This window comes from Pyricularia grisea, assembly GCF_004355905.1.
Source record: "Pyricularia grisea strain NI907 chromosome Unknown Pyricularia_grisea_NI907_Scaffold_2, whole genome shotgun sequence".
In the NCBI taxonomy this organism is placed as follows: domain Eukaryota; kingdom Fungi; phylum Ascomycota; class Sordariomycetes; order Magnaporthales; family Pyriculariaceae; genus Pyricularia; species Pyricularia grisea.
Window position 1 is genome coordinate 1,038,581 of NW_022156717.1, and position 27,974 is coordinate 1,066,554.

Below are 27,974 nucleotides of genomic sequence, written 5' to 3' on the forward strand. Positions count from 1 at the left end.
TCTCCCAGCAAATCTAGGTTTTCGTAATTGATATCTACATTCTTTATCACAAAGCCAGGAATACCAATCTCGCCCAAAGATTTCATCAATCCTCCTATTTATTTGCAGCAAACCTATCAAGATGCAGTTTTCCAAGATCATTTTGGCTATTGCCATATATACGGCTGGAACCGAAGCACTTCCCACTCCGGTCCCGAAATGCAATGGCGAGGTTGCAACCAACTCCAACGGTAAACTGAACACCCGCAGCACCGAAACCTTCTATTATTGCAGTAAATGTGGATTCGGAACCAATAAGGGCAGCGAATATTTCAGTCACAAATGCTAGAAATGTAAGTTATTATAAATGCATTTGTGGTATTCAATACTGCAAAACTTCAATACTATCTACGATTGTATTGTCTGTCTCTAACGTTTAAATACAGCGCGTTGTAAAAACTACATTGGAATTGCAATCACGCGGCCGAAGCGGGTATTTGACAAACTTGCAAAAACTATCCCGAAGAAGTTGGTGAGAGTTATTAGCACAATAATAACTGTCGCATTTGCGTTTACAAGTCCTTGGTTATATCAACGTTCGTGCGGTTAGGACGGCATTTAGCAACCGCGCTCGAATTTGGAATAGATGGCGCATGTATTTCTTGTGTACTTAAAAAATAAATAGAAATAGCACCGCGGTTCGCATGTGTTAACATAAATCCTACCCGTAGACGAGGCTTGTATGAAATGGTGAAGACCAATTCGAGATAGTTTCGGTAACTTCATAGTACTCTATACAGATGTCTGAAGTACGAAGTCACAAACGAAGGTTCATTGTTAGACTGTTGAGACTTACAAGTGGCGCAAGTTTAGTTTTCCACCAGTGGTCTAGAGTCTCAAAATCTATGTCACGGTTGTCAGCAGAATGCAACATCACCGCAGAACCCTTATCTCGTATCCCTTTATCATGTATTCCACCAATACGACTTGCTGATGACTTCGCCGCAACAATGTTGCCAAGTCCAGACTGGTTGATAAGCAAGATCTTGGCAAATGGGGCTCTGCGTACTTGGAATGCGGGGTTGCTGACATGGACTTGACGTGTTTCTATCATTGAGGGAATCAACCGCGAAGGAGCACGACGACTTTATGCTGTGAAGACGCGCAAGCAAACAACTTTTTTCGATGTATTAGCCAGCCGGTCATGCAGCAGCTGACTCAGCTAAGCATCCTCCCCAGCAATAAGCCATGGCCTCAAACCGCTCCGACACCCGCATAGTCCCCATACACCAAGACCGGACCCCGCAGCGGCCAACCTCAGGACGGGACTTCCACATCGCCATTTTCTGCGCCCTCCCCCTTGAAGCCGATGCTGTCATTGCGCTGTTTGATCAACACTGGGATGACGATGATCCCCCCTACGTCACCCACGCCGGCGACCCGAACGCCTACTCGGTCGGCGTGATTGGCTCGCACAACGTCGTGCTGGTGCACATGGCGGGTATGGGCAAGACCGAGGCTGCAGCTGCCGCAGCGCATTGTCACGCAAGCTTTCCTAGTATTAAGCTGGCGATGGTTGTTGGCGTTTGTGGGGTTGTGCCTTATAGCGCCGACGGTGAAGAAATCATCCTCGGAGACGTCATTATCAGCGAGGGCGTCGTCCAGTACGATCTTGGGAGACGGCTCCCCGAGGGCTTTGAACGGAAAAGGTCATTTCAGGAGTCGCTCGGAAGGCAGAGCGCTGAGATCCGCAGTCAGTTGGCCAAACTGAAAGGCATACAAAGGCGAGAGAAACTTGAGTCCAAAATGATGGTCTATCTGGGTGCTATCCAGTGCAAAGTACGTCTTGCAGCTCAGTACCCTGGCGTCCAGAAAGACCGGCTGTTTGAGTCGGATTATCGTCATATCACAGATGGGAAGCTTTGTGATGATTGCGGCTGCAACGGTCCTCAGGTGGCACGAAACCGCCTGAAGCAGACAGAAATGCAACAACCTATCATTCATATAGGCTTGTTTGCATCGGGTGATACTGTACTAAAGTCCGGAAAAGACAGAGACACTCTTGCAAAAGAAGAGGGTGTTATCGCATTTGAGATGGAGGCGGCGGGGGTATGGGAGATTCTGCCCTGCATCGTCATCAAGAGCGCATGCGATTATGCCGACAGCCACAAAATGAAGGCCTGGCAGCGATATGCAGCGGCGACAGCAGCAGCATGTTCCAAGGCGCTTTTGGAATTTTGGCCAACTTCTGCCCCCTTTTCAGGTATGTTACCTTCCGTGAGGGGCGAGCTCGACACATGTTGATACATTTACTCAACCTGATTAGAACCACTACCCGCCCCTGGGCCGGAATCTGTTTCTGAACGACAGGCTGGTCTGGGACACAGAACACCGCAATACCACATCCCTTTGCTCCGAAATCGCAAGTTCACAGGTCGCAATAATATTCTTGATGAGCTACAGCAAAGACTGTTCATCGACGATGACTGTCAGAGGCTGGCTATTGTCGGACTCGGCGGTGTCGGCAAAACCCAAGTTGCCCTACAGTTAGCTTATTGGGTTAAAGAGAATCAGCCTTGTTTCTCCATTTTCTGGATCCCCGTCATCAGTTTCACCACCTTTGAGGAGGCGTACATCGAGGTTGGGAAAAAGTTGCAAGTGCCTATGGATGCCACCAAAGAAGACCCAAAAGTTTCGGTACAGCGATACCTCAGCTCAGAGCAGGCAGGCAAGTGGTTTCTCATCATCGATAATGCAGATGATAGCGAGATGATGTTTGGGTCGAGCAACAACTCGCAAAGCATTAGTCAGTATTTGCCTGATAATGAGTACGGTCTTATTATATTCACTACTCGGTCGAGTGAAGTGGGTCAGTCAGTGGCTGGAAGCGACGTCCTTATGCTTTCGGAGATGAATAAATCGGAGGCTATGACTATGTTGGAAAGGTCCCTTGTTCGAAAGGAGCTGGTTCAAGACAGTATATTGGCGACTGAGCTCTTGGAAAGGCTCGAGTGGCTTCCTTTGGCAATCACACAAGCTGCTGCCTATCTCAACTGCAACAGACAAATGTCAATACGAAGATATCTCGAGCTGCTTGGTGGTACCGAACCGGACATGGTGGCGCTGATGAGTAGAGAATTTCGGGACAACACAAGATATCGGGAATCAAGAAACGCAGTGGCAACCACCTGGCTGGTCTCTTTTGATCAAATACAAAGGGATGACAGTGCTGCATCCGATATGCTGGCATTTCTTTCCTGCATCGAGCCAAAAGCCGTCCCGCGCTTCCTTCTCCCTAATTTTGAATCAGCGGAGACTGAAAACGCCATCGGAACCTTGTGTGGATATGCATTCCTCACCGTCCGAGAGGACGACCAAATGTACGACATGCACAGTCTAGTACACTTGGCGACAAAACTATGGATTGCAAATGCGGTACGAACCGAAGAAATAGCATTGAACGCTCTCCGACATCTTCGTGACGTTTTTGGTCAGTTTGATTGTGCAGACCGCCCTTTGTGGCAAGGCTTGCTCAGCCATGCTTTACGGCTTCTGGATAGGAGCGAAGAATACCAGGTTGAAGAACGATTCGACTTATTTTACAGTTTGGGATGGTGTTTGAACGAGGATCGACGTTTTAAAGAGGCTACACGGTGCCTTGAAGAAAGCGTTTGCTGGCGAAAGGAAACACTCCCAGATACCCATCCTGACCTTCTCAAGGCTGAACATGATTTGGCAAATGTCTACCTGAATCAAAGGCGAATGACAGACGCCATCGGACTATTGGAGCGCGTTTTAGCGGTAAGAAAACAGACATTGGATGAAAGAGATCCCAGCCGATGTTCGTCTGAACATGAGCTTGCAAGGGCTTACCTTGGAAATGGCCAAATCGAAAAGGCCATCGAAATATATGAACACGTCGTGACGATAAAAAAAGAGACTAGGGATGAAATGGATAATAGTCGACTAACTTCCGAGCATGGGCTTGCAAGAGCATACCTTGACGCCGGCCGAACGAAAAAAGCCATTGAAATATTTGAACACATCGTGACGATACGAAGAGAGACATTAGATCAGAGAGATCACAACCGGCTTGTGTCTGAGTACGAGCTTGCAAGAGCCTATTGTGAAGATGGAAGAATCCAACAAGGCACTCAGTTACTCGAAAAGATTGTGGCGATAAGAAAGGAGACACTGGATAAAGCAGATGACGAACGGCTTGCATCTGAGCAGCGGCTTGCAAGGTTATACCTCGATGACGGGCAAACCCTAAAAGCTATCAAATTACTCGAACACGTCGTAACGGTCCGAAGAGAGACATTAGATCAAAGGGATCACTCCCTGCTTGCGTCTGAGCACGAGCTTGCAAGAGCGTATTGTGAAGATGGAAGAATTCGACAAGGCGCTCAGTTATTCGAAAAGATTGTGGTGATAAGAAAAGAGACATTGGATAAGACGAATCGCAGCCGACTTGCATCTGAACTTAGCCTTGCAGTGGCGTATTTTAAAGATGACAGAATCCGACAAGCGACCCAACTAATTGAAGACGTTTTGGCGATAACAAAAGAGGTTTTTGATATTGAAGACCGCCAGCGACTTGCCACCGAACATTGGCTTGCAAAGGCATATTTTGCAGAAGGAAAGATTCAAGAAGCGATTGTTCTGATCGATCATCTTGTGAATGTCTACGAAGGCTTGCTGGGCATAGAAGACCCGGTTTTTTTATTGGCAATCGACTTGCAAGAAAAGGCTCATAATATGATCGACGGTCCTGGGGTGTGTGACTCTCCGTCGAAGGCTGTAGGAGAGGTTCCAAAAGAGCGCTCAGACAAATTCCCAGGCGGTTAGCCGTGCTTGGAACATCAGGAAAAGGAAGGCCAAGTTTTAGAACCTTGTATAATACGACGAAATGCCTAGTTGTCCAAGCAAAACCACATTGGGAGCTACGAAAGATTACACTGCGCATCTCATTCTCGCAGCAAGTACACGGTTTTTTATATGCTTGTTTTATGCAGTGGAGTAATGTGACATCCTTTACCAGCAGAAAGCCTCAATACGACGTATGCGCACTTGCCTGGCTATGTTTCAATGATGTTCAGATGGTATAAATATAATTCTTCTCCAAGTCGTGGGGCTTATTGCTCTTGAGGTATTTGATACATATTATATGATGAGATACCAAGTATCTGTGATATTTATAACCATCGATCTTGTGAGACTGAGAATTGTTGTTATGAATAACTAATTCGTAGCTCTGATACCAGCTTTGTAATGCGTAAATACCAGGACTTGGATGATGTGCATACCTGCTTCCCGGATATATACTATTGAAAATCCAAGCACCAACAAGAGGGTACACGCCATCAACACTACATAGCACAGCCATCCGAGTATTGGTTCAAGGATAGCAGGTTTCTTTGGGGATGAGGTAACTTGAACGACAGCGGGAATAAGGTTTCATGATTGTTCCCACTGGAAGAAATCTGGCTGGAAGAATAAAGTACATGTAAAACCGTCTTCAAGCACTTACTGCAGTTTGTATCCAGAGCTTAATCGATCCTACTCGGTGCTCACAGACGCCAATTCTTTCAACCCAGCACAGGTTTTATGATGGTGCCAAGCCAAGACAAAACAAAAAAGCTTTCCGAGATTCTAGACGGCTTTAACAGTACACCTGGTAGAACCACTTGCCGTTGAGCGGGATGCACTCGTTCAGGTTGCTGTACCAAGTGCCGGTTCCTCCGGAGGTGGTGCAGGCGCCATTCTCGCCAGTGACGAGAACTAAACATCAAGCGTTGGTCAGTTCACCAGTATTTCTCAAAGTACCTGTACCGCGAACTCTACCAGAGCACACAGAAAAAAGACATACCTCGACAGCCCTGAGCGAGCCAAAAGATCTTCATGCCGTAGTCTTGGTTGCCCAGCTTGTAGCAAACGCCGTCGGGTTGCGTCGCGTCGCGCTGCCAGCCGTCGCACCGGTTGCTGTCGTAGGTGCCCAGGACGACGGCCCATTCGTACTTGCCGCGCTTCTCGAGCGAGCCGGCCTGGGCAGCCATGAGCTCCTCGCCGTTGCCCTCCAACACAGGAAGAGCCGAGGCTTCAGCGATGCCGGCCAAGGCGAGAAGGCCAGCGGCACACTGGAAGAGGACGTTGGTGTTGAAGCGCATGATTGTCGACTTTTCTTTTGGTTGAAAGAGAGTAAAAGTTTGAGGGCAGGAAGAGTCGATGGGATGCGGGAGGCTGCGATTGCTCGTGCTGTTGCGCTGAGTGATGAAAAAGAAAAAAAAGAAAAAGTAAAGGTGCTTGACGTGTGCAAGCAAGCCGTCTTTTATACTAATAGCAACCATCAGTATCTCGTCATTTCGTACATATGTCTTTTCAGTTCTGTCAAAATCTCATGTCCAAGGTAGCAAGGTAGCGAGACCACCTTGGCAACCAGCGAATATGAAGACTTGGCAGGGTCCAGTGGTGCGATTCCCAAATTGGAAGTTAACAAAGTGTAAGCGGGCGTTGCATTTGTTGTCTCTCTTTCAGCTGGTCGGGAACGACCGCTCCTCAGCGCTTGGCTCGATTAGGCAAACTTTTTGGCCTCATATGCCACTGCTGCGCTGAAAAGGTGAGAATTTTGCATGGGTAAGCGAGAAGAATGCATCAACGTCGAGAAGGGGGTGGGTATCCTCTCGTCGGCGAACGGCCAAGAATTGGCCCACCTGTGGATTTTGCCCTAATTTTCGATGCATGAGTAGCTGTTAACCGAAGACAGATTTCTTCGACCTTACAAAACAGAGTAGTACTCATGAGTGCATTTCTGGTTCGCTTTGACACAAAGCAAAGGCCCGCTCCAGGCTGCCGTTTACCACAAAATTCACGTAGAAGACGTATCCGTTTGGTTGCAACGTAGCATTTTTATTAGCTATTCTAAAGTTCTACCTACTGTTCAGGATTAGCTTTGCTTAAGGAGCAAAGAAAACAAAGAGAAATCCAACAAAGTCCGCATCTCCCCATCAGCCATGTCTCACATGGGATATGTCTCTCATCTGAACCCTCCTCTCGAGCCTTTCAGTAGTAAGAGTTGTTGTTGTCCTGAGTAGGGGTGGGCGAAGCTTCAGCAGGGAGAACCGACGAAGCCGAGTCGTCATGAGTGGGAGTGGGGGAAGCGCTGGCAGGCAGGACCGAAGAAGCCGGGACGGGTCCTCCGCAAGTGTCCGGCATAGGCGCAGGGGAGGAGGAGGGTGAAGGCGAATCGTTGTTAGAGCCGCCGCCATTGTTGGGGACAGGTGCAGAAGAGGATGAGGGCGAAGGCGAGTCGTTAGAGCCGCCGCCGTTGTTCGGCACAGGTACGGTAGAAGACGAGGGCGCGGGCGAATCGTTGTTAGAGCCGCCGCCGTTATTCGGCCCAGGTACGGTAGAAGACGAGGGCGCGGGCGAATCGTTGCTAGAGCCACCGCCGTTGTTTGGCACAGGTGCGGAAGATGACGATGGCGTAGGCGAATCGTTGTTAGAGCCGCTGCCATTGTTGGGCACAGGCGCGGAGGAGGAGACGGGCGATGGCGAATCATTGTTAGAAGAGCCGCTGCCATTGTTCCCGTAACCCTGGTCCTGGGTAGTCGGGGAAGAGTTTCCATATCCCTGATCCTGAGTGGTCGGGGAAGAATTTCCATATCCCTGATCCGAGGTGGTCGGGGAAGAGGTTCCAGACGAGCAAGTCTGTTTGAGCCAGCTCGCACCCACGTTGAGGCCACCACTCACACCAAACCCACCAAAGCCGCCAAGACCCAGGAGGCCAAAGGCTGCAACATGACATTAGTTAAAAATTGAACGGCAAATTTTGAGCGGTAGAGTGGGAACTTACTACGACGGTAGACGCCAGTAGACTGAGACTGGGACTTGGTGCAAGCGGTCTGGCAGGGGCTGACATTAGAGTTGAACCACGACTGCAGGTTCGGGTTGGAGCAGAAAGTGGAGACCGAAGTCGACCCCACGGAGTAGCCACTGCCTAGCTTTGGCATGGCGGAAGAAACGCAGCCAGCTTGACAGCTGCCGAGGCCGTTGGTATTCACGGCAGAGGAGCTGTAGCTTCCTGCGCCGGCAGATCCCCCAAGGCCGGCCGAGACGCCAAGGCCACCAGAGACGCCAAGGCCACCGGAGCCTCCAAGGCCACCAGAGCCTCCAAGGCCGGCAGAGACGCCAAAGCCACCAGAACCGCCAAAACCGAGGAAGGTGGCTTCGGTGGCAGTGGCCAAGGTGAGGAGGGTCATGATGGAGACCTGCATTTTTGCGGTTGATTGGTTAATTGGTCGATTAGTTGATTAAAAAGATGGTAAGTTCTTTTCACAGGCTGTAGTAATTGCCGTGGAAGCTATATACGAATGAAGGAATTAAGTTGAATGTGCAAATGAATGGATGCCTGTAGGAAAAGATGGTGATGGTGAATGCGGATTGCTAATGATGATGAGGATGAGGATATGAAAATGTTGTGAACCGGCAGGTCCCCATCTCGATATATATAGTTTATCTCTGAAGTCTTTTTTGGAGCAAGAAGTTGGATAGAGTCTCGTATAATCATCGAAAACGCTCCAGCCACGCGGCCACCGTGCTACCGCTTGCATAAGCGCGGCCCGTGAAGCAATAGTGCGTGACCCAGGAGAACAGTGCATCCCCGCGTCCCGCGATTAGCCGCGCGGTCAGATTCTTCATGCAGCACGTCTCGTGTTTGATTTTATTGGCTGCGAGCTTTGCTGAGCGAATCTAGTTGTTTTTTTTTTTTTTCTTTTTCCCCGGTCGCTGCTATTTCCGTGCAGTTACGGGTGGCCAAGGGTCTGAGCTCAGTCCAACAGTTGCTTGGAATTGTTCAGGAACCGCGCCGTCTTTTCTAGCTCAGCTGTCAGTCCCTGGGCTCAGGGCACCTCGGTGTCGATGATTTCTGTCGTCCAAAAAAGTTCTTGGCGGACCGCCCTACCGGGCTAAGAAACACGAGGTTCGCAGCTCTGACGCTATTATGTTCTGGAAACTAGCTATTAGGTCTTCTGTACAAGCCACGCGGCCAAGTGGCAAAATCCTATTTGCTAGAGCAACCAGGAGATGTGGGTGGAAACTAGGCTATGCAAGCGCCTTTTGATACGGTGCGATGGTCCATGAATTAGTAAACATCATTGCATTCCCTAGACATTCTTCCTTTAGCTAAGACTTGCGAAAGGGCGAACAAAGAGTTATACATGCCACATGTAGTTTCCAAAAAAGATACGCTATCAATATAGTGCACGGGAATAGCCTATCAAACACTGCTGCTGCGGATATAATCACTTCAAGCAGTGCGTTACAGAAGCGGAGAACCGGTTGAATTCCTCAAGTCTCAAATCCAATCTCAAATCCAACCCACGGCCGATCAAGATCACTTTTAACCCACAATGTATTTCCCACAATAAAACGGAGGAAATCAACCAGTTCTACCCGTATGTAATTCATTGACGTCAGTTGGCTTGGTAATGATATGTAATCACGTTGTGATTGCCGTTGCAAATTTCGTCTATATTCCAGTTAAGATCTTGTCGTCTGGTTCATCATCCGAGTTGGTGGAGAGTCAACCCGAACCGATTTAGGCACACAGCTAAACTTTACTAGCGGTAGTAATCCGAATCGGCTTGGGTTTTTATCCATCTGACTGCGGTCTTTGTTTGTCACTTTTTGGAAGTGATATCTTCTCGTTGCTAAAAAGATGTATTTCAGCGAAAATTGAAGTAAAACTGTCTCAAACTAATCCTTCGTCGGTTTACATTAATGACTAAATACCAAGGTGCGTGAAATTGCGAAAAGGTTCCTGCCGGGCTGCTTACCTGTGTGTCGTGATGAATTCAAAACATTATAAATTATCCGTGAAAAACCTCTTTCTGATATGAAAACATTGTGGAAAACCCTTGATTCAAAAAATCAAATTTATGTGAGAAATAACCTTGCATATTTCTACTATATGTAAGTTTCAAAGCCTTAAATGTGAGTTTTGTTTGAAATAATTTCTACGATTGATTTTCAACAAAAAAAGAAGGAAAAAAAACGAAATAACTAGGTCTACACTGATCCTAACCACGGGACTAGCACCATTTATACGTGGTTCAGGCAAATGGGTGGGTAAACAGGCACGGAAGAAATTTGCGGGCTATTAATGTACCGGCATTTACTTACGGTTTAAACATACCCACATGACATAATAGTCATTAAAGCGAGTCATTATACAAGCGTAGCTATATTTGAAAATCTATTTATATTTATCTACACCCTGTTGCATTCTCAATATTCGGCTACACCGATACGAACCAGGGACATCAAATTTTTGCAGTTTCTTTATTCAATGTGCTTTTTGTAATATATAACCACGCTATTCTTTTCCGAAATGCCTCCAAACTTGTACGAACCGTTGTTAGTTTCAACAATAATTATAAATTGCTCGACTTTTTTGCCCGTTTTTTTTCAACTGTTACAAATATTTTAATTAATCCACCAAAAAACGTTTTCATAATGATGTTTGGGCAGATAATTACTATCTCCGCTTTCCTGGCCATTTTCCCAACCATCGCCGCCTGTCATTCGATAAACTGGGAAATGGCAACTGCCGAACAAAGACCTAATGCTTGTTTCGTTTCGATCGGTAAAGATTTGGCCAAAATGGACGTTAGTCGTCGGGTGGCCACCCATATTTCATCAGCAAAAGAAATTCGTTTGGGAGACCACGGCGTTGTAAAAATCAATCTCGATCATGTTTGCCAATTAAAAATTGAAAACCTTCCCGAAGGATTTGAGATTTTAGTTTCGCCACACATTATTGGTCGCAAAGACTCAGGATTTATTGGCTTCACCTACGCCACCTCCAAAGAAGCAGAAGAACATATCGCAAAACTCAATAAAAAATGTAAGTTTAACCGGCAACCAAGAAACCTTGGTCAAAATTGATCAGCTGACATTGTTCCCAGATAATCTAATAGCAAACAACCCTCTTAAGGGAGTGGACGCGCGCTTGACATATACGCTTTCGCAGATACTGGGTCCTGACCATTATAATACGTTAGTAACAAAAAAGACTAGCGAGGGTGCAAATGGCATTGAATATAAATACGTAACGCGGAAGTCTTAAGAACATTGCAGAGCTAAAGGTCTTAGCAAATGTTCTTGATGGTAGAGAAGTATCTTTTTTGGGGGTGCCGTGGATAGGTGAGGTGTGGGAACGAGACCGAGGTACGCCGCAAAAGCTGTCAACTACGGGTGGTATAACTTAGGTGGAGGACGAATGGAGTTGATAGATATTTTGCTGTAAACCGAAGGGCTTACAGACGGAAGGCTGGGGAGTGCCCTCCAATATGAAGTTGTCAAGGGAGAACGAAATGCAACTGACAAATGAACGGTGCCTCGCCTATGGGTAACCAAATCCCTCTAAAGCAACCTCCTGTGTTAGTCCGGCGGCTGATGACGCTAAGATGGTCCAGATCAGCAATTGAAAGCTAGGAAACAGAGGCTGCATAAATCGAAACTTCATAGTAGTGTTTTGGGAAAATATTAAGCCGCACAGGGATTAAGGAATGCCAAGATAAATTTGAGGCTTTCAGAGAATGGTGAGCGATGATGATGACGATGATAACCGGAAACGGGTGGCGTGGGCGTGGTGACGCTAAAGCAATTTCCACACAAATCCCTTTATTTCTTATGAGACTTTGTTTGATCAACTCAAAATTGTGTCATGGCTTGACGCGCGGGAGCACCAGACTGGTCAGCTCGCGGGTCGCGCCATAGTTGGACAGCCTCAGGCTGCTGTAAAACCGCATGTGGGACACGTGGCAGCGGTTATGCAGGACGGCGTCCACGGAGAAGATGGCCTCCGAGTGCAGCGGTAGAACATCAAGGACCGTCTCGCACGTGCCGAGACCCTTAATCATCACGAGGATTACATGGAGCGCTTCATCGGCAGGACAGGACAGCGCCCCACTAGGATTGGCTGCTGGCCCAGTTCAACGTTATGATTGTAATTTGTGCCCAATTTCGACCCCATGACCAACTTCGCGTCCGCCGCGCTTTACTACCTGCTCGTAACCCCCCAGGACATACCGACGTCTGCGGGATGAGCTTGTCGAGGCTTTCAGGATATACGACGAGATCGTCCATAATAGGCTGCTGAACCTGAAAATCTGCCTGCACGCTGCTATATACGAGGCGCTGCGGATTCATGCCAACGCAGCCTTTGGCATGCCAAGATTCAGCCCCGGAGTCGTGGTGGATGGGCACTATGTTCCAAAAGAGGTAAGACCCCGATTATAATTACCTGTTTATGTTTTCAAAACTGTTATGAACGTAGCAGTAGATAGTCAAACTGCCAAAGATAGAGACAACCGTTCAAACCGGCCATTTCGCTACGACACGGTCGCCGCGCTGGTTCACCGATCAGCTCAGCTTCTACCCGGAGCGCTTCTCGCCGCACGAACATCATCATATTATCATTACGATTCGCGGTTCGACAGGGACGCGCTGGGTTGCTTCGCACCATTCTCATTGGGACCCAAAGGTTGTCCTGGATAAGGCATTCCAAAACCCGCCCATGAGGGCCCAAAACATTGTTTGAAAAGCCCACGGGCCAACAGCCCACGAGCCCGCTGCTTTTTTTTACTGTGGAATTTGTATTTATAAGGCGAAGAAATTTTTTTTTTAAAGGTACATGCCCCACAGCGTGCAAATTAGACGGGTGCCCGTGGGTTTCGGTATTTTTTGGCCCATGGGCCCTCGTGGGCGCCCGTAACGGGTTTTGGAATACGTTAGTCCCGAATCGAACCCAGCTGTGCAGCGGCTAAGGATACTGCTCGCCAAACTTGTATGGACCTTTGATATGGAACTCACTAACAAAGACAACATCGATTGGCAGAGCGATGCATATCTATATGGAATATGGGAGCGGCCTGAGCTTTGGGAGGGCGCGATGGCGAGGGCAGGGTCTGACAAGGGCTTGCTTCTAGACGCATAGACGGCTTTGACGCTCATTCCTCAGCAGTTGACGATTAGATATCGACCAGAATAGGTTGTGAATAAGTCTAGGCCGGTAACAACCAAAATTGCCGTTTCCTTAATTGCTGTCTTGCTTCTGATGTCCATCTCAAACCTGACATGACATTCGCCATGAGAGTTAACCACATCAAGGAACTTTGTCAAAGTTTGCAAGTTTTTCAAGTGGTGTTTAGGATCAAGAGAAATGGCCAGCGACTATGTGATTTCTAATTATATCTTCCAATGAAAAGGTTATGTAAAGAGGCTGCAAGGACTAAAAATAGATTGCAAATTCTACTCGCAAGTTCAAAGTGAAATAAGTTTTAGTTGTAGGCCTTTCTAGCCCCGATTTAAAGTCGCGCGAAGTATCCAATTGGTTGTCAAACTATATTTTTAGACTAAGAGTCTATAACTTGTGAGAAATAATATATAATATGAATTTTAAGTAAATATGAAAAAGTATATATAAGTTTCTGCTCCTAGGCGTCACAGGGATGAACTACCTGAGTAATCAAATAGCCAGTAGCAGGGTTTTACTTTCTATAATACGAACACATTATTACATCGTGTCTATCCGTGCATTTCTTTCAGTGGCTTGGGTAAGTGTTTACAAAAACCAGCATTACCCGGTTGTTTAATGCTCATTGAGTACTTTGCAGAGTTTTAAACACTAAAACAGCTTATCAAGATGTAATCTCTCAAGGAAAAAGGCCGCCCCGAACAGTGAAAGTTTTTATTGTACGATTTACTGCGCATAACTTGACAAAACAAGTAGACTAGAACTTTAACATCCGCATTGGGCTATGCAATGCGAATTTATATTCAGCAAAGGCTATGAATAAGAAACTGTCTGAATGCACAACAAGTCTTACGCAATTTGTACGCCTGATCCATTTTATTGATTTTATTTACAAGTCGACCTACAAGAGTCATGGTTTTGAACAATGAGAGAAAATATTATATAAAGGTTGGTTAGAGTAGTCATCCAGATGTCAACTCTGTACAAGATTATCCCTTTGGAAGATATAAACATCAGCTCCTACAGTTTACTTCTCTTACTTGCGAACGCAGCTTATTCTCTACCTGCCGACCCATACACACATTTTAAGCTATGAAGTTTTCATTGCTCTGCTTCGCCTTGGGCTTTGCCTCAACTATATCCGGACTGGGCGAGGGCTCAAGCGAGAAGGAGAACTCATGTCAGTCCTTTATCGTTACCGTTCAATGCAAGTTTAAAGGCTGACAGCAATTCTAGTGCGTGATCCTAAAACCAACAAACGCGAACGCTGTGGTGTTGTTCCATTCGGCGATGCGAATAAAGAAACCGTTTGGATGATTTGGGCGGCCACGGAGGCAGTGGGCTTAATCCTACCCAAGGGTGGATGGGATACAGTTGAGGACCACAGCTGGGAACAGTGCGCAAGTCGTGAGGCCAGGGAGGAAGGCGGGTTTCTATTTAACCATCTCAAATACCTCGGCTATATTCAAGGTGTTCACTGGTACAGCGGCGTGGTGACGGAAACAGTCGAACGTACCGACAAGAAGGCAAAAGAGCGCCCCAAACCAACACTGCAAACAGCCAAATCCGCAGTGAAGCATCTCACGGGGTATGGAGACAAAAAGGACTATATGCTGGCAGCCTTGCAGGCGGCCTTAAGCCCGTCGTTTAGACTTGTGTAGCAAATTATACCCCTCCCACGGGGTGGGCAGTATCTGAGCCTCTGAGGTTGTCTGAAGAAAAGGTTTTGGTGGAGCCTGGGTTGGAAGTTTGGAACGGAATAAAAATGTCAAGGTATTCGGAAAAAATGACACAGTATGCGGCGAGCTGTAACTGCGATTGCATAGTATAAACCAATACTTATCTCCTTTTCAGACAGTACGCTCCCAAAAAGATACGGTTGAAATTATTTGCGTGATGCTTGCTATTCAAAATTCTAATACCAAAGTAGAGGGAGGAAGAGACGAAGCCGCGATGTGCTCAACGCGGGCGCGCGCCTAAGGATTATATCTTCTGGTAAGGCTAGCACCCTTCCCTCTTTCACTTGTGGGAGCACAAAGGAAAGAAAATTAAAATCGTCCGTATCATCAGGAACCATTAGGGAGACTACTATATCAATGATTACTGGCAAAATATGATCCAGGAAGTCCACATGTACGTGTAGCAAGGACGTTTAGCTCGAGGAGAGCACATCCCAACGGGCATTATCTTTCAAATTGAACGGAGCCTAGTCAACCTGCAAACGCTCTTTTGATCATAGACAATAGCGTTCAGTGTTTGGCTGACAAGTTAGTGACAGGAAGGTTTCTATCTATCGTGAAGCATTTTGAGAAGCTTGTCATGACTTTAACAAAATGTAGGCTCGAGTTTTTTTCGTCGACAAACCAGAGTCCTCATCCACCTAACCATACTCTCGCTCAATACAGGCACTAGAATTAAAAGCTCGATTTGGTGCTTTGCCACCTTCGCCGGAGTGGACAGCTGACACCAACAGCATCGAGGGCTTGATGATATCCCTTAAAGAACATTTATGGCTTTATACATCGCACATAGTAGGAAAACATAAAGTGCTTATACTGAAATAGGTAATGTTAGGCAATATCTAGATGTAGGTTTCCATTTTTGCAACAAGTGTTAAGACTTTCCTCCGGGTTTATCAGACGCCATTGTAGAGCAATACACCCATCTGCTATGAATTCACACTTCTAAAAAAAAAGTCGGTTCAACTTTCTCTAACTGTCAAACAACATGTTTCCGTCTCACCCCTCAGTCAAATCAGGTAGGTAGCAGTAGCAACAGCAACGGCAAAAGCAACAGCCAGGGCAAAGACACCAAAGCCCGTTGGGTCGATCACGCGGAGACCCGCGGAGCGGCCAGGCGAGTTTGCTGAAGGCGGTGGCCCATTGTCCGACCCTGTATTAGGAGGTTGTGGCGGTGGGATCCCTGGTTTTGGAGCGGCCCTGGGAGCTGAGTCGATACCCGGTGATGCCGGAGGAACAGGTGGTTTTGGAGGGGCCACTGACGCTGGCGCTGGCGATGGCGGGTTGACTCTAGGCACTAGTTGGGGAGCTATCATTGCCACTGCTGGCTGTACGCCCTTTCTGACTGATACTTTGTGGGCGTCGAAGCCCTGCTGCTCAGCAGAGGCAGGCATGCAGGTAAATGTCGCTAGTCCGACGATAAATAAAGCACGCATTGTGCCGGGATGATTGTGTAGGAAAGTAGCAAATGGGAAGGTATATGTCGAAGTCGACGGAATGAAATTAATATGTTAGCTTCGTTGGATTGTTTCGGTAAGAGCAATGAAGGAATAAGCAATCCGGAAACATCAAAAGGTGTGGAAATGGTGTTATTTATCACCAAGAAGCCTGAAGCCCTTTGTACTCGAAGGGTATCGCTCACAACTACCTAGGCAAGGTAAAAAAAAAAAAAATACTGTATTCCAAAACCTTGATAAATTTCCGAACGCTAGTGCAAATTGGAGATGCTATTGCGCAGCTGAAATATCTGTACTACACAACCCCAGCCGCGGCTGGTTCACTGCGCTCACACCTTTGCGTTTGTCTACTTTACGGAGTAAAATGGTTTCAACACAGCCCTATCACTAACCAAAAGAAGAAGAAAAAAAAGCCTTGCCGTCTCCTGATATATGATGTATAATATGGTATGCAAGCCATCTGAGAAAACCCTAACCTTTACGGAGCCAGTGGCAATTATTTGGGCATTTACTTTTCGGCTATGATAAATTTGTAGGTCGCTAAGGTAACCGCCGCATTATCAATTGTTCTTTTGGGGTTTTCGTGCCGTTTTACGCTCGAAATCCAACCAATGTTTGATTTGAGGTTACTCTTTCTCTGGGAACTTCATCGAGTCCTTCGAGTTTCAGTTTTGGGAACATGAGAAAGCTGAAGTTATCGGTATTGGGGCTGAGCTCACACAGCTGAAGGTCGGACCAGGGACTCAAGAATACCAATAGGCTATTTCACCCTGTTCTACCTTTGTGTTTCCCCAAGAATTCAAGACATCTAGGCCAGATAATCGTGCCTGGAAGTCTCCTCAAGTTGTCTCGTATGATTATTGCGCAGCGCAATCAGCCACGTGGTGCGGGCATATCTCGTCGACAAAGTGAGCAGAATTAATATTTGGACATGTAAACTACAAGATAGATTCGGGCTTGGCTTTCCCCTCATCCATCAGCTCCGCCAGAGTCCTAAACTTAAGACCCTCAAAGAACCTTTCCCTATCCCTCGCAACCCTATCCTCGGGCATTTCAAGAGCTCCTGCATACGACATGAGCTCAAACTCGGCCACCATCTTGCTCAGCTCACCCCCGTCCTCAGCCACGAGCTGCCTGACACTCTGCGCCATCGACTTTTTCCTCAACGTCCACCCCTCCTCCTTTTCACTAATCAGCCTCCACAGCTCATTCCACGACATTGTCTCGCCGCGCACAAACGTGCTAGGCGTCCACTCGCCCGGCCTGCTGAGCAGCCTGGCCACGGCGCGCGCGACGTCCCTCGACGGCGTAAAGGAAACGCGCTGCGTGCCGGGCCCGTAGACGGTAAACACCTTTTTCTCACGATCCTGCACCCAAAAGTCGCCAATCTCACCCAGGCGCCGCTGCGACGCCGGGAGCACGTAGTCGGCCAGCCAGCCGCAGCACACGGCCGTCCAAGTGACCTCGTTTTGGGCCCGCAGGGCCGCCGTGAGCTCGTGTACCGTGTTGTTGCCATGTGGAAATATCGGGTGGTCCGTCACGTCGTCAATGTTTTCGGCCCAGTGCGAAATGATTAAGTTTTTGCACCGCGGCGACAGCTTGCATGCCTCGAGCAGGGCCAGGTGTGTCTTGACGTACCCCGGGTCGTGGGCTGGGACGGCGCTGACCACGGCGTCGACGTCCTGAAGGGCTGATTCTAAGGACGGGATGGTGTAGTCGGTGATCTTCTGGGGGAGTTTGAGGTGGGGTTTTTGGGAGCGGGTGAGAATAACAATCTCGTGGCCCTCCTTTGGGATCTCTTCGAGGAGGTAGGGGCCAAAGTTGCCTATGCCTGCCACTGCAACTTTCATTTTGGATGTGCCTTTTTTCAGTTTGCGTTTGGATTTTTGGTATTGGGTGAGAATGATACAACGTCTTGAGCATGGCGATATAGTTAGTCTATTAGTTCTGAATGGGGACATTGAGGGTCCCTTTATATAAAAGTCATCGGATGACAAATCGACAGTCTTATTTAGTAAGCACAGCCAATGAGCTTCAGGATTTGGTGATGCCAAGCACTGGATTTACATATTCTAGCAACATCTAGCCAGCCAAGCCAGCTTCCGAAGGATTTCTCTGGAAGCCTAGAAAGCCAAGGGATCGGGACCCCGCACCGCGAATCCTTCGTAATTGGGTAGTATTTGCAATCCTCAAAAGACCGTGCAAGTGGCAAATGTCCGGGTTATGTTCAGAAAATATACAGCTTAGGATATTCCTGCAAGTTGCGGAGGAAATAGTGGCTTCATCCGTATTTTGCTGGACGACAAGTCACCACCCCAAGACCTCACGGCCCGTGGGATGGTGACAACCACTTGCTGACACGCTTCACCGACCGCTTTGTTAAAATATGTTGGTCTAAGTAATGGAGGGGTTCTATATGGACTTGGCACGTCACAAATTTATAAGACTGCGATAGATAAGTAGGTATTTATATTGTCAAAGGGATATCTAAAGTGGTATATCTTCTAAACACATTAGTGCAACATGGGGATACCAAAACCCGCTTTATATAAACGACTTTGTGTACCTCATGCGGCATGGACCCGGTTCCCAGAACCGTCAGTCTTCCTTGTTGTGCATAAAGGCTCAAAAATGGCCGTTCATGCCTTGACTCGAGTCCAGGTCTGCTGTCTGTATCTGTGATCAATTTCAACTCCTATTTCGACATTGTCGAGAAGCAAATACCGGCTCTGTCGTCCATTTGAATTTTCATTTTGTGGCTTTCAGCTTCCAACTGCCCCTCACTGCCATTCTGGTTAATATCGCGATCCTGATCTCATTCAATGACTGTGAGGGCTAAACCGTTTCCTAGAAAATTTCCCATCCTGGCCGTCGTTGACTCAGGAAGGATCCCAGACAGCTGGGATGCTATTTCGACAAAAATTTAAATCATTCCCCCTTCGTCTAGGCCGAGGCGATATACCCCAGCTGTCGGCCCTTTTTACCAGCCCTGCATTTCACGTTCGGGCGCGGTAGATACGCGCTTTGGACAGAGTCGTGTGAGTATCAAGGAGAAGAAAAGTATCATCGAAGAAAGAAACTGACAGTGGGTGCGATTCACCAATGCACATTTTGTAGTAACTGGTATCATCGATAAAAACATATTTCAGATTCAGCGTTCCTGTGGGTATGAATCAACTGCTTACGGTTGACTAGCCATGCACTTTAAACATAGCAAAGATTTACCCCTTTGTACTGTACCATGGCAACCCCAGCGGGCTTGTCGTTCGGACAATAACCTTCGTCGTCTTTACAACCTTCCATGTTTATATCCGACCGGCGATGCACGAACTACAAACACAGAGGAGCCATATTATAATTATCAAGTAGAAATATTTGCAGTGGTTCTTTTCGGAATTGTTTGGAAGAAAAGGATTTAAGCAGGCGAATGATCTTTCTTAGACAAACTTTTCGTATTCCCATTGTTACTTCATTCTCAAATTCTTCTCCACTTATCCTTGAGACTTAAATATAACCTACTTAGTAAGCATTTACCTTGTATTTTATTAATAGGAGATCAAAACTTAGCAGCTCATGACAAAGTACATCAAAGCTTTAAATTTAATATCCCAAGCCGGGGTGGCCGCCCGGCACGTCCGCTATATATTTGGAACTTTGCTATTAAAAACATGTAAAAAAAAAAAAAAAGAAAAAAAAAAAGAAAAAGCTTTTTCGGCCGGGGGATAATAAAAAGCCAGCGATAAAAATTATCCAATGGATATATAAACTCTTACTCACTTCACTTTGCTTGAATTTTCCCAGAAAAAACCGCCGTCTCCAACACACTCTTGTATCTACACCACTGCACAAATTCTTTTTTTTTTTTTACTTTTTTTTTCCTTTTGTTTTTCCTTTCCTTTTCTTTTGTTTTTTGCTTTCGGAAAAATGCTCGCCAAATTCGTATTTGCTTTCCTCTTCGCGGGCGTCATAGCCAGCCCCATTCCCGGCAATGTGAATGACATGCAGAATCCCACGCCTCCTGACACTCAGCCTACGTTTCCGAGGAGGTTACCCTTGGCCGTCCAAGGAGGTTCTCCGCAAGGCAATCACGGAGTAAAAAGTCCTAATCCCGATACTGCTGTGGAACAAACTCATTATACTTCAATGGATTATAAACATGTGGCCATAAACCACCAAAACACCCCTGCCTTGGGCACCAGCGATTTCCGTCAGAAGCCTCCATCCACGGTCCATGTTGAAAACGGTGGCCATCCGAGCCCCCAAAATCTCAAGATTGTTGGTCAATTAAGTCCTACTATTGGACGGGCTCGCCCGAACGGGCTACCGAACCCAGCCCCAAGGCAGGTGGACACAAGTCTCCTTTGAACCAACCACCGTCGCACTTGGCAGCTAGTAAAGCTTGAGCTTGGGTTCAAGGCATGGTGTTGTTATTGGGAAAGCAATTGTTGTCGCATTAGAGCGAGGAAGTATTTTGTGGGCGGATGAGGAAAAGCCGGCCGGGGACAATACGCAGACTTGACAAGAGAAAAAATAGAAGAAGGCCGGAGGATGAGAAGGAGGATACTCAACAGTTAAGGCGACCAAGTGGCCACCTCTATCAATGAGCACTCAATCATGGTAGTCACATTGAGGTTAGAGACATAGAATATATAAAAGGACAGGTTCATTACCCTGTACCTAGCTTCTTAGTTCTTCTTGACTATGAAGAAGCTACGCCCATAGCTTAATTATAATCATTAATTCATCGCCTTCTCGGTAACGAGCAGGTGGTAGCTATACTATAATTTTCGATTAAATTTGCGGAAGAATTGTGATGCTTGTTGTCATTCCACTCCAACTATCACTGTAAATAGGATCCGCAAATGGCACCAGGGTCGCAAACCTCATACTTGAACAACAAAACGTCAGCATTTTTTTTCCAGTAGTCCCTTATAGTTTTTCAATTGAACTTACGTGTAGTTGCCCGGGACGATATAACTCCCGTTGGCCAGCTTTCCGAACCACCAGTAACTGGTCGTAAAACCTCCGCTCGTCAACGCATTCCTAGCCTCATTGACAACTGGCAGGTTGAAAGTTGCATTGCTGTCATGGACTCCAGGCTTGAAGCTGGAGACGCTTCCAGAGCTAGACCAAGGCGCAATGGAACCAATGTAACCGTTTTCCCCGGCTACTGGGGGATATTGCCAGTCACGCGTCTCTTCAAACTCGGTATTGTAAAGCTACGTCCAGAGATTAGTACAAGTAAGTGGTGCAAGCTCTAAAGAGAGCATACGTGCTGGTTTCGCTTTTCTCTTGACTTACATCCCAGCGTACTTCCCTAGTGCCCCATTTGAGCTTCATGAACATCTTTGGAAAGTCCTGCGCCGCGGCGCTCAGGTTGAAAGAGAATCTGGAAGCAGTTGTGGTTAGCCGGGTCCTTCTAGGTCACTTGCTCATGCCTACATACGTTGTCTTGTTGGTGTTGGCAAGAGTCGATCTCAACCATGGATATGTCCCAGCGTAGGGGTTTCTCATCTGTTCCCGGAGGTTGAATGCCAATCCTTGGTACATGACGGCCGCAGATTCGCCGTCACCCGACTTGACGATAACTCTCCCGCTATACACTGGCAGATTTTCTTCGTTGGCAACCGGCGGAAGGGTAAAGGAAAACTCAAGCTCAGTGCTTTGACCAGGCTGCAGCTCAACTGCTCCCGGAACTTGAACGCTCGGCGATAGTTCCATGGGCTCCATTTCGCGACCGGACCTGATCCTCGGGGTTTCGGCCGTGTCTTCGGGGTTCACCAACAGCATTTCGAACCCTGCCCAGCTTTCATAGTCAAACGTATACGATGCCGCGGTCGTTCCAGTGTTGGTGAGCTTGACAACCTGAGTGCCCTGGAAGTGAAGCGTGTCGTTCAGACCAAAGCGTTGTAGCTCTAGCTGCATGGTCGAATTGATCACACCTGTGGCATTCACCAAGCCTCCACCTACCTGGTGTACCGGAGCGATCGAAGAGGGAATGGCTGTTCGGTCGGAGTAGCGCAGCCAGGGAAGCGAGTTGCCCGTGGCCATGATGCTCATGGCGAGCTGCTTGGCGAAGCCCTTTCCGTGAGTGCTTCTCCCACCGTTGGCACTGATGTAGAGGGCTGCGACTCCGGCGATGTACGGGGTTGCCATCGATGTTCCACTCAGGAGAGAAAACACATTGTTGCTGTCACCGATGTAGGTGCTGTAGATGTCTGTTCCGGGAGCGGTTATGTCAGGTTTGACGGAGAGGTCGTACAGTCCACCCCAGCTTGTGAAGTAGCTCGGTTGGATCTTGTCACCTCCTGCCGTCGTGCCTTTCTTCACCTCGGCTGAAGCAACTGCCAGTACGTATTCTCCCGAGCTGCCGCTGCTGGCATAGTACGGACCGCCTTCTCCACTGTTTCCAGCTCCGATCGTCACCACAACGCCCTGCTCTGCAATCCTGTTAGCCACCACCGCCCACGCGTTCTCGGAAAACCCTCCTCGGCCGCCGATACTGGCGGTGATGATGTCCATGCCGTCTTCGTAGGCCTTGAGAAAGGCATCGATGATAGTCTCGGTCGTGGTCGAGCCGCTAGTGCGCCCAAACACTTTGTACGAGTGCATCGTGGCTCGCGGCGCAACACCCATCCATCCGGACGCCGCTTCTCCGAGCAGGATACCAGCGACGTGTGTTCCGTGGCCTTGGTAGTCCATCGGATCTGCATCTGGAACCTTGGGAGATCCCGTTGCCGGCCATCCGCCATCGCCGACAAAGTCCCAACCTCCTGCCACCTTGAACCCGGGACCTAAGCCGCCGCCCAGGGCCGTGTGCGTGTATTGAACACCCGTGTCGACCACCCCGACCTTGACGCCTTCCCCAAGGACGCCCTGAGCGTGCAGCTGTTCTACCCCAGTGGCCCAGTGCACGGCATGATCGGTCTCGTTGAGCACGGCTTGGCGCGGTGCGACGACTGGCGCCAGGAGATGCACCTCTTCATTGTACCAGACGTTTGCAATTCCCGCCGTCAGGCGTAGGGCGTCAATGTCCTGCAGTGTCGTTTCAACACTGGCTCCCGTAAAGACTGGCGATTCAAAGGTCTTTGTGATGTTCAGGTCTGGGAGTGATGATAAGATCTCATCTCTGGCACTGAGGCCATGGCTCTAGGAACGAACACGTCAGGGAAGTTTGTCTGGGACAAAACGGGTGTGAAACGTACCTCGGAGAATTCTATAATGTATCCTCGCGACTCAACCCTGTCATCCTCACTGCCAGACTGGTAACCGGAAACCAGGGTTGCGATTGCTGTCCAAACAGAGAATGCAACCCGTATAGACATGTTAATCGTAGTTCAGCTGTACAGCTGGGCTAGGAGGTTGTCTATGTAGGAAAACCCATGCATAACGTGGGCTTCTAGACAAACGAAAAAAAGGATATCTCCAACATTATAAGTATATCTCGGTTCGTCTTATAACAGCAACCTGATCGTTGAGCACGTATGAGCGATATGTGAGCGATTAACGAAATGAAACCCGTCGGGAAAATTCACAGAATAGGAAGGCCAGCTTCTTGGCATTGGAGGGTGGGGCAAAGATATGTTGACAATTGAGGCCCGGATCAATACAATAGATACTCGATTTGGAATGCAGTTCGTCAATTGGGACTATTGATTGATTTTATATCATAATTGTCCAATAAGACATAAGAAAAGAACCAGTACCACCGGTGCTCTGCTGTAAAACAACATAGCGCCTTTATTGCATGCTAATTGAGGGTGTTTTGACTTTGACATTTGGCTTGGCTACGACGCTGACAACTCCGTTCAGCCTAGCCAAACGGTATTTGTCTGCCGAAATTCCACATGCACATGCAAGGGCGTGCTTTCGGCAAATCCCATCATCCATCACTTGGCTATTGCGGGACACGATCCGAATGCTGCGGCAGCCCTGTACTCTCGCTATAAACACCAGTTGCCTTATTTGTAACAGCCCTCCATTCTACTGCTAGGGTCCTTGCCAGTCGATTGGACTATCTTGCAGTAGGAACACGATGTTCAAGAAAGTCCAACACTTTTGTAACATTGTTCCCCTTTATATATAACGTACAAGCTACGACGCTTAGGAACCGTTGAGGAAGTTTCAAAAGAAATAAAGAAAAAAAAAAAGTAAGAAGAAGAGGATTCTTTGCAAGCATAGACGGATTAGTTTTAAAAGGCTATGTGTGATTGTGCAAACAATCTTATGGTACTCAATTTATATGTAACACAGTCTTGGATTACGCAAATTGACATACAACCAAAATCGAGTATTCAACGTTAGAAGGAACAATATAAAGGGTGGACTGAACTTTTATTCCAACTTTTTATTCCAACTTTTTATTTAGCTTTCGATCTCCTCCAACAGCCTGCCAACCCATTTAGCTATCATCGGATTCTATTTGGACGGATTGGCTTCGTTTCAAGATGAAAACTTGCCCCATTTTTACTCTTCTTACTTTGGACAGCGCCTTCACCGCCGCTATCGCCCAAGAGGCCTCAACTCTGGCTCCTCCGACAGGATCTAGCAGATAGTCTTAAGATGGAACTATTATCGTCCAGACGCATATAATATTTGTATACAATTGTGAAAGACGGACAATACCAAGGTCCGAAGGCGATGATGATGGCGTTGCGACGAGATTGTCATGAATACTTTGACCATAAAATGCTCAACGGCCAAGTGCACCTGGAATTTATTTTGAACTCGGATTCATCACAGGTCATTTTCCTTTCATGTCTGCATGGAAAACCTTATTATCAAAATGGGACTTTGAATATAGCAAGAGTTTCATTGACTCGGCTAAGGATAACAAACGAAATACCACAATATTGTACACTCGGAAACAAATCCTGACATCTACACCTTGAGACCAACGGATGACCGCATGGCATTGACAACAATGTTCTTGTAGTCACCACCAATCTCCCAGACCGAGAAACCGGCGAGCTTGTTGTCGGTAATGTACTTGCCCTTGGCGGTGAGGGACTGGACGTTGTCGTACGACACCCACCAGCTGGAAGAGTTGTCGTACAGGTAGGGCTGTTTGCGTAATGTCAGTACAGAAACTAGTAATAGGACAAAGGCTCAAAAGACCACAAAAACATACCGTCTGGCTGCAGTTGTCGTATCCCGACGCAATACCAGAGCGCGGGTTGCCGCTCTCGTCGAGGAACTTGCCCTCGGTGACCATGCTCCAGAAGGTAAAGGTACCACCGTGGGGCTGGGCGTTACCGCACTGGTCGGTGGCTGGGTCGTCATCCCAGCTGCCACCCTGGCGACGGGTGCCGTTGTTCTTGGGGTATGCGCTTAGGGTAGGGGTGGCGCCAGCGGTGGCGGCGACGAAGGCGTCGGACTGGCCGATGGTGAAACCGTGACCGTAGGCTCCGACACCCAGGATCGTCTTCTCGGCGGGGAATCCGGCGGCGATCCACTTGGCAATGCCCTCCTTGATGCCGCCCTGGTTGTTGCGCGAGTCGCAAGACATCTCGAGGGGAGCGTTGGGGCCACCGGTCGAAGCCCAGGCACCATACAGGTCGTAGCCCATGACGACGCTGTAGTCGAGAACGTCGCCCAGAGCCTTGAGGTTGGTGCTCTGCTGGCCCGAGGCGTCGTTGTAAGGGTACAGACTGACGGCGGCGGTCAGGAGGAGTTGCTTGGGCTGGGACTTTCGGAGCTCGGTCAGGAAGGAGATGAAGTTGTCCGTGTCGTTGGCGTTAATGGTGTTGCAGCCCAAGCCCTGCTTGTTAGGGTACTCCCAGTCGAAGTCGATGCCGTCGAGGTTGTATTTTTGCACCAGGTCGAGGCACGTCTTGACGAAAGCCGTGCGGTTCTCGGGGCTGCCTAAGCTGCTGCTGAAGTAGATGCTGCCGGACCAGCCGCCGATCGCCACCTGGGCCTTCACGTTGTGGGCATGCGCGGCCTCGACGAACTTGGGGAGCTGGTCGGGGGCGGACTGGCTCAGGTCCAGGCCGCCGCTTGCCGTGGTCTCGGCAAAGGCGTACTTGACATCGTCAAACCTGTCCCACTGGATCTGGTCAACGCCAAAGGAGACGCCTGTGCGATTGGCGTGGTATCCGGCAAAGTAGCCAGTTGCTACCTTGCCCGTGGCGGCCTGGGAGGCAGTGGAGTTGTTTTTGGTTGGGCAAGCAAGGGTGCTGGCGGCGAGGAGGAGGGCCAGGGCCGACCTCGATAAGTTAACGAGTGACATGTTGCTGGAGTCTATTGTTATCATTTCTCAGCAGATGGGGAGTTACTGTTGATCGGAAAATAGGAAAATGAAGGAATGTCGGGACCAACAAGCGGTGGTCTCCAAAAGAAACCAGAGCATATGCCTTGAGATGGAACTGGGCATCATTATATATTTGTTTGAGATGACCGCCGGTCACGGTCCCGTCCGAAGATTATACTTTTATCATCGCCCCCCCTGATCCCAATACAAAATGAGCCAAACGCCGGCATTCCCGTTTGACTTTTTTCGTATTGACAGGCTGTTGTGGCTTTTGTCCGAACCTTGACCCCCGCCTGCTCTCAGGCGTGTTAAACAGTCTAGGGACTCTGTGTCCAATGACCCGTCCGTAATAAAAGAAAGTTGGTTCGCATTAATGAAGCGTGGACTCCTCATCCCTGCCGTGGGGGCTTGTGGTGTGGTATTTTATGCTGAATTTGGCAAGATGGGACGGGACGTTGCTTCTGGGACCTTGTCGAAACACTGTGGGGGGTTCGATGAGCCCAGCGATTCGGTTCTGACACGACCGCGATTGCATCGTCGGCATAAACACATCATACATAACTGTGTTAAGTGTACAGTAAGTAGTAGGCGCATGTTATAGTTGCATAATTCCATGGTAAATCCTCGATTTCATACACGACAATCGGACGTCTGTCCATATATGGTGGCTATAATTTATCTATATATGCCTCATCTGACGCGTACGGTCTTGGCCAGGAAAGTCGATGAAATGAACAGTCACGGTATATCGCGCTCGCAAATTCACAGCTACTCGTGAGCCCCTGAGCCCCTGACTACCAATTCAACCTTTTCATCAATAACGATATTTGAACCCGACAGCCGAGAAGGTATGATTCAAGCCGGGTTTTCGCTTACCTAGATACATTCGGAAAGAAATCATGTAGATCATGCACGCCAGTCAGTTGAAGATGATAAACAAATTACGACGTAGAGGATTGTGCCATTAGTGATTACCTAGGTAACCAAGTGTGCAAACTTCTTTAATATAGTAACTACCTAGGTACTATAGCAGGTAGGTATGGTTTCGAATTTGCTACAAACCAGACTGACACTTGTTCTTGGATGTTTTTTCAATGGTTTTCAGTAGCCTGACTCATGAGTATAGGTTTCGTAGTGCACAGGCGAATGCTGAAGCAAACAGCAAAGTCAAAAATAAAATAAATAAAATTCCCAGTTTCGCCGCCCAAACAAAAACTCAAACCAAAATCATCCCTGTCCGTCAACCTGTCTGTCACTCACTGACCTTCAAGTTGGCCGCAACTCATCCTTGGAACAGCCCATCTGCTGACAAACAGGTGCAACACCGTACCTGTCTAATGGGTTTGACTGACAACCGGCGCAATCACCAAACGCGTCGCAGCAAACAAACCAAAAAGGCCCCGCGATAATTTTAAAAAAAACACAAATTGAGCAAATATCGTTGTAGAGGGCTCCACCTCGGGCGTGGCCGACGTTTGGAGGGAAACAAGCAGCACGCCCACCCCCCCCCC

The 27,974-nt window shown here is 48.0% G+C and overlaps 10 protein-coding genes across 10 annotated transcripts; 3 read left to right on the plus strand and 7 right to left on the minus strand.

Annotated features, from left to right (window-relative positions):
- Nucleotides 1-121: 121 nt before the first annotated feature.
- PgNI_02861 (uncharacterized protein) lies at nt 122-328 on the plus strand (the record flags this gene model as incomplete). The annotated part of the gene is made up of 1 exon (XM_031122918.1): nt 122-328. One exon carries the CDS (start codon nt 122-124, stop codon nt 326-328), a length of 207 nt encoding a protein of 68 aa, XP_030984305.1.
- A 781-nt stretch (nt 329-1,109) lies between these two features.
- Nucleotides 1,110-4,943, plus strand: PgNI_02862 (uncharacterized protein). Its single transcript, XM_031122919.1, has 2 exons — nt 1,110-2,242; nt 2,306-4,943. The coding sequence occupies exons 1-2, from the start codon at nt 1,228-1,230 to the stop codon at nt 4,825-4,827; spliced, it is 3,537 nt and encodes a 1,178-aa protein (XP_030984304.1). The 5' UTR covers nt 1,110-1,227; the 3' UTR covers nt 4,828-4,943.
- A 698-nt stretch (nt 4,944-5,641) lies between these two features.
- Nucleotides 5,642-6,146, minus strand: PgNI_02863 (uncharacterized protein; the record flags this gene model as incomplete). Its single annotated transcript, XM_031122920.1, has 2 exons — nt 5,642-5,760; nt 5,849-6,146. The coding sequence occupies 2 exons, from the start codon at nt 6,144-6,146 to the stop codon at nt 5,642-5,644; spliced, it is 417 nt and encodes a 138-aa protein (XP_030984303.1).
- Nucleotides 6,147-7,038: 892 nt separating this feature from the next.
- On the minus strand, nt 7,039-8,252 carry PgNI_02864 (uncharacterized protein; the record flags this gene model as incomplete). The annotated part of the gene is made up of 2 exons (XM_031122921.1): nt 7,039-7,769; nt 7,832-8,252. The coding sequence occupies 2 exons, from the start codon at nt 8,250-8,252 to the stop codon at nt 7,039-7,041; spliced, it is 1,152 nt and encodes a 383-aa protein (XP_030984310.1).
- A 3,450-nt stretch (nt 8,253-11,702) lies between these two features.
- PgNI_02865 (uncharacterized protein) lies at nt 11,703-12,189 on the minus strand (the record flags this gene model as incomplete). The annotated part of the gene is made up of 2 exons (XM_031122922.1): nt 11,703-11,891; nt 12,070-12,189. 2 exons carry the CDS (start codon nt 12,187-12,189, stop codon nt 11,703-11,705), a joined length of 309 nt encoding a protein of 102 aa, XP_030984309.1.
- A 1,918-nt stretch (nt 12,190-14,107) lies between these two features.
- PgNI_02866 (uncharacterized protein) lies at nt 14,108-14,676 on the plus strand (the record flags this gene model as incomplete). Its single annotated transcript, XM_031122923.1, has 2 exons — nt 14,108-14,195; nt 14,252-14,676. 2 exons carry the CDS (start codon nt 14,108-14,110, stop codon nt 14,674-14,676), a joined length of 513 nt encoding a protein of 170 aa, XP_030984308.1.
- Nucleotides 14,677-15,764: 1,088 nt separating this feature from the next.
- Nucleotides 15,765-16,190, minus strand: PgNI_02867 (uncharacterized protein; the record flags this gene model as incomplete). The annotated part of the gene is made up of 1 exon (XM_031122924.1): nt 15,765-16,190. The coding sequence occupies one exon, from the start codon at nt 16,188-16,190 to the stop codon at nt 15,765-15,767; it is 426 nt and encodes a 141-aa protein (XP_030984307.1).
- Nucleotides 16,191-17,149: 959 nt separating this feature from the next.
- On the minus strand, nt 17,150-18,061 carry PgNI_02868 (uncharacterized protein; the record flags this gene model as incomplete). Its single annotated transcript, XM_031122925.1, has 1 exon — nt 17,150-18,061. One exon carries the CDS (start codon nt 18,059-18,061, stop codon nt 17,150-17,152), a length of 912 nt encoding a protein of 303 aa, XP_030984301.1.
- Nucleotides 18,062-20,933: 2,872 nt separating this feature from the next.
- On the minus strand, nt 20,934-23,587 carry PgNI_02869 (uncharacterized protein). Its single transcript, XM_031122926.1, has 5 exons — nt 23,417-23,587; nt 21,658-23,360; nt 21,513-21,600; nt 21,165-21,430; nt 20,934-21,099 (listed from the first exon to the last, which is right to left on the minus strand). The coding sequence occupies exons 1-5, from the start codon at nt 23,534-23,536 to the stop codon at nt 21,003-21,005; spliced, it is 2,274 nt and encodes a 757-aa protein (XP_030984300.1). The 5' UTR covers nt 23,537-23,587; the 3' UTR covers nt 20,934-21,002.
- Nucleotides 23,588-25,029: 1,442 nt separating this feature from the next.
- Nucleotides 25,030-26,524, minus strand: PgNI_02870 (uncharacterized protein). The gene is made up of 2 exons (XM_031122927.1): nt 25,342-26,524; nt 25,030-25,274 (listed from the first exon to the last, which is right to left on the minus strand). The coding sequence occupies exons 1-2, from the start codon at nt 26,464-26,466 to the stop codon at nt 25,092-25,094; spliced, it is 1,308 nt and encodes a 435-aa protein (XP_030985527.1). The 5' UTR covers nt 26,467-26,524; the 3' UTR covers nt 25,030-25,091.
- Between the last annotated feature and the right edge of the window lie 1,450 nt (nt 26,525-27,974).

Excerpts from the sequence above, each read along its gene's own strand:
- PgNI_02869 (XM_031122926.1), bottom strand. The coding sequence starts at position 23,536 with ATGTCTATACGGGTTGCATTCTCTGTTTGGACAGCAATCGCAACCCTG. Across the intron at positions 21,601-21,657 it reads GCCAACACCAACAAGACAAC|ATTCTCTTTCAACCTGAGCG; the intron begins GTATGTAGGCAT and ends AACTGCTTCCAG. Across the intron at positions 21,100-21,164 it reads ATCGTCCCGGGCAACTACAC|TATGAGGTTTGCGACCCTGG; the intron begins GTAAGTTCAATT and ends TTGTTGTTCAAG.
- PgNI_02870 (XM_031122927.1), bottom strand. The coding sequence starts at position 26,466 with ATGATAACAATAGACTCCAGCAACATGTCACTCGTTAACTTATCGAGG. Across the intron at positions 25,275-25,341 it reads ACGACAACTGCAGCCAGACG|CCCTACCTGTACGACAACTC; the intron begins GTATGTTTTTGT and ends TTACGCAAACAG.
- PgNI_02862 (XM_031122919.1), top strand. The coding sequence starts at position 1,228 with ATGGCCTCAAACCGCTCCGACACCCGCATAGTCCCCATACACCAAGAC. Across the intron at positions 2,243-2,305 it reads AACTTCTGCCCCCTTTTCAG|AACCACTACCCGCCCCTGGG; the intron begins GTATGTTACCTT and ends CAACCTGATTAG.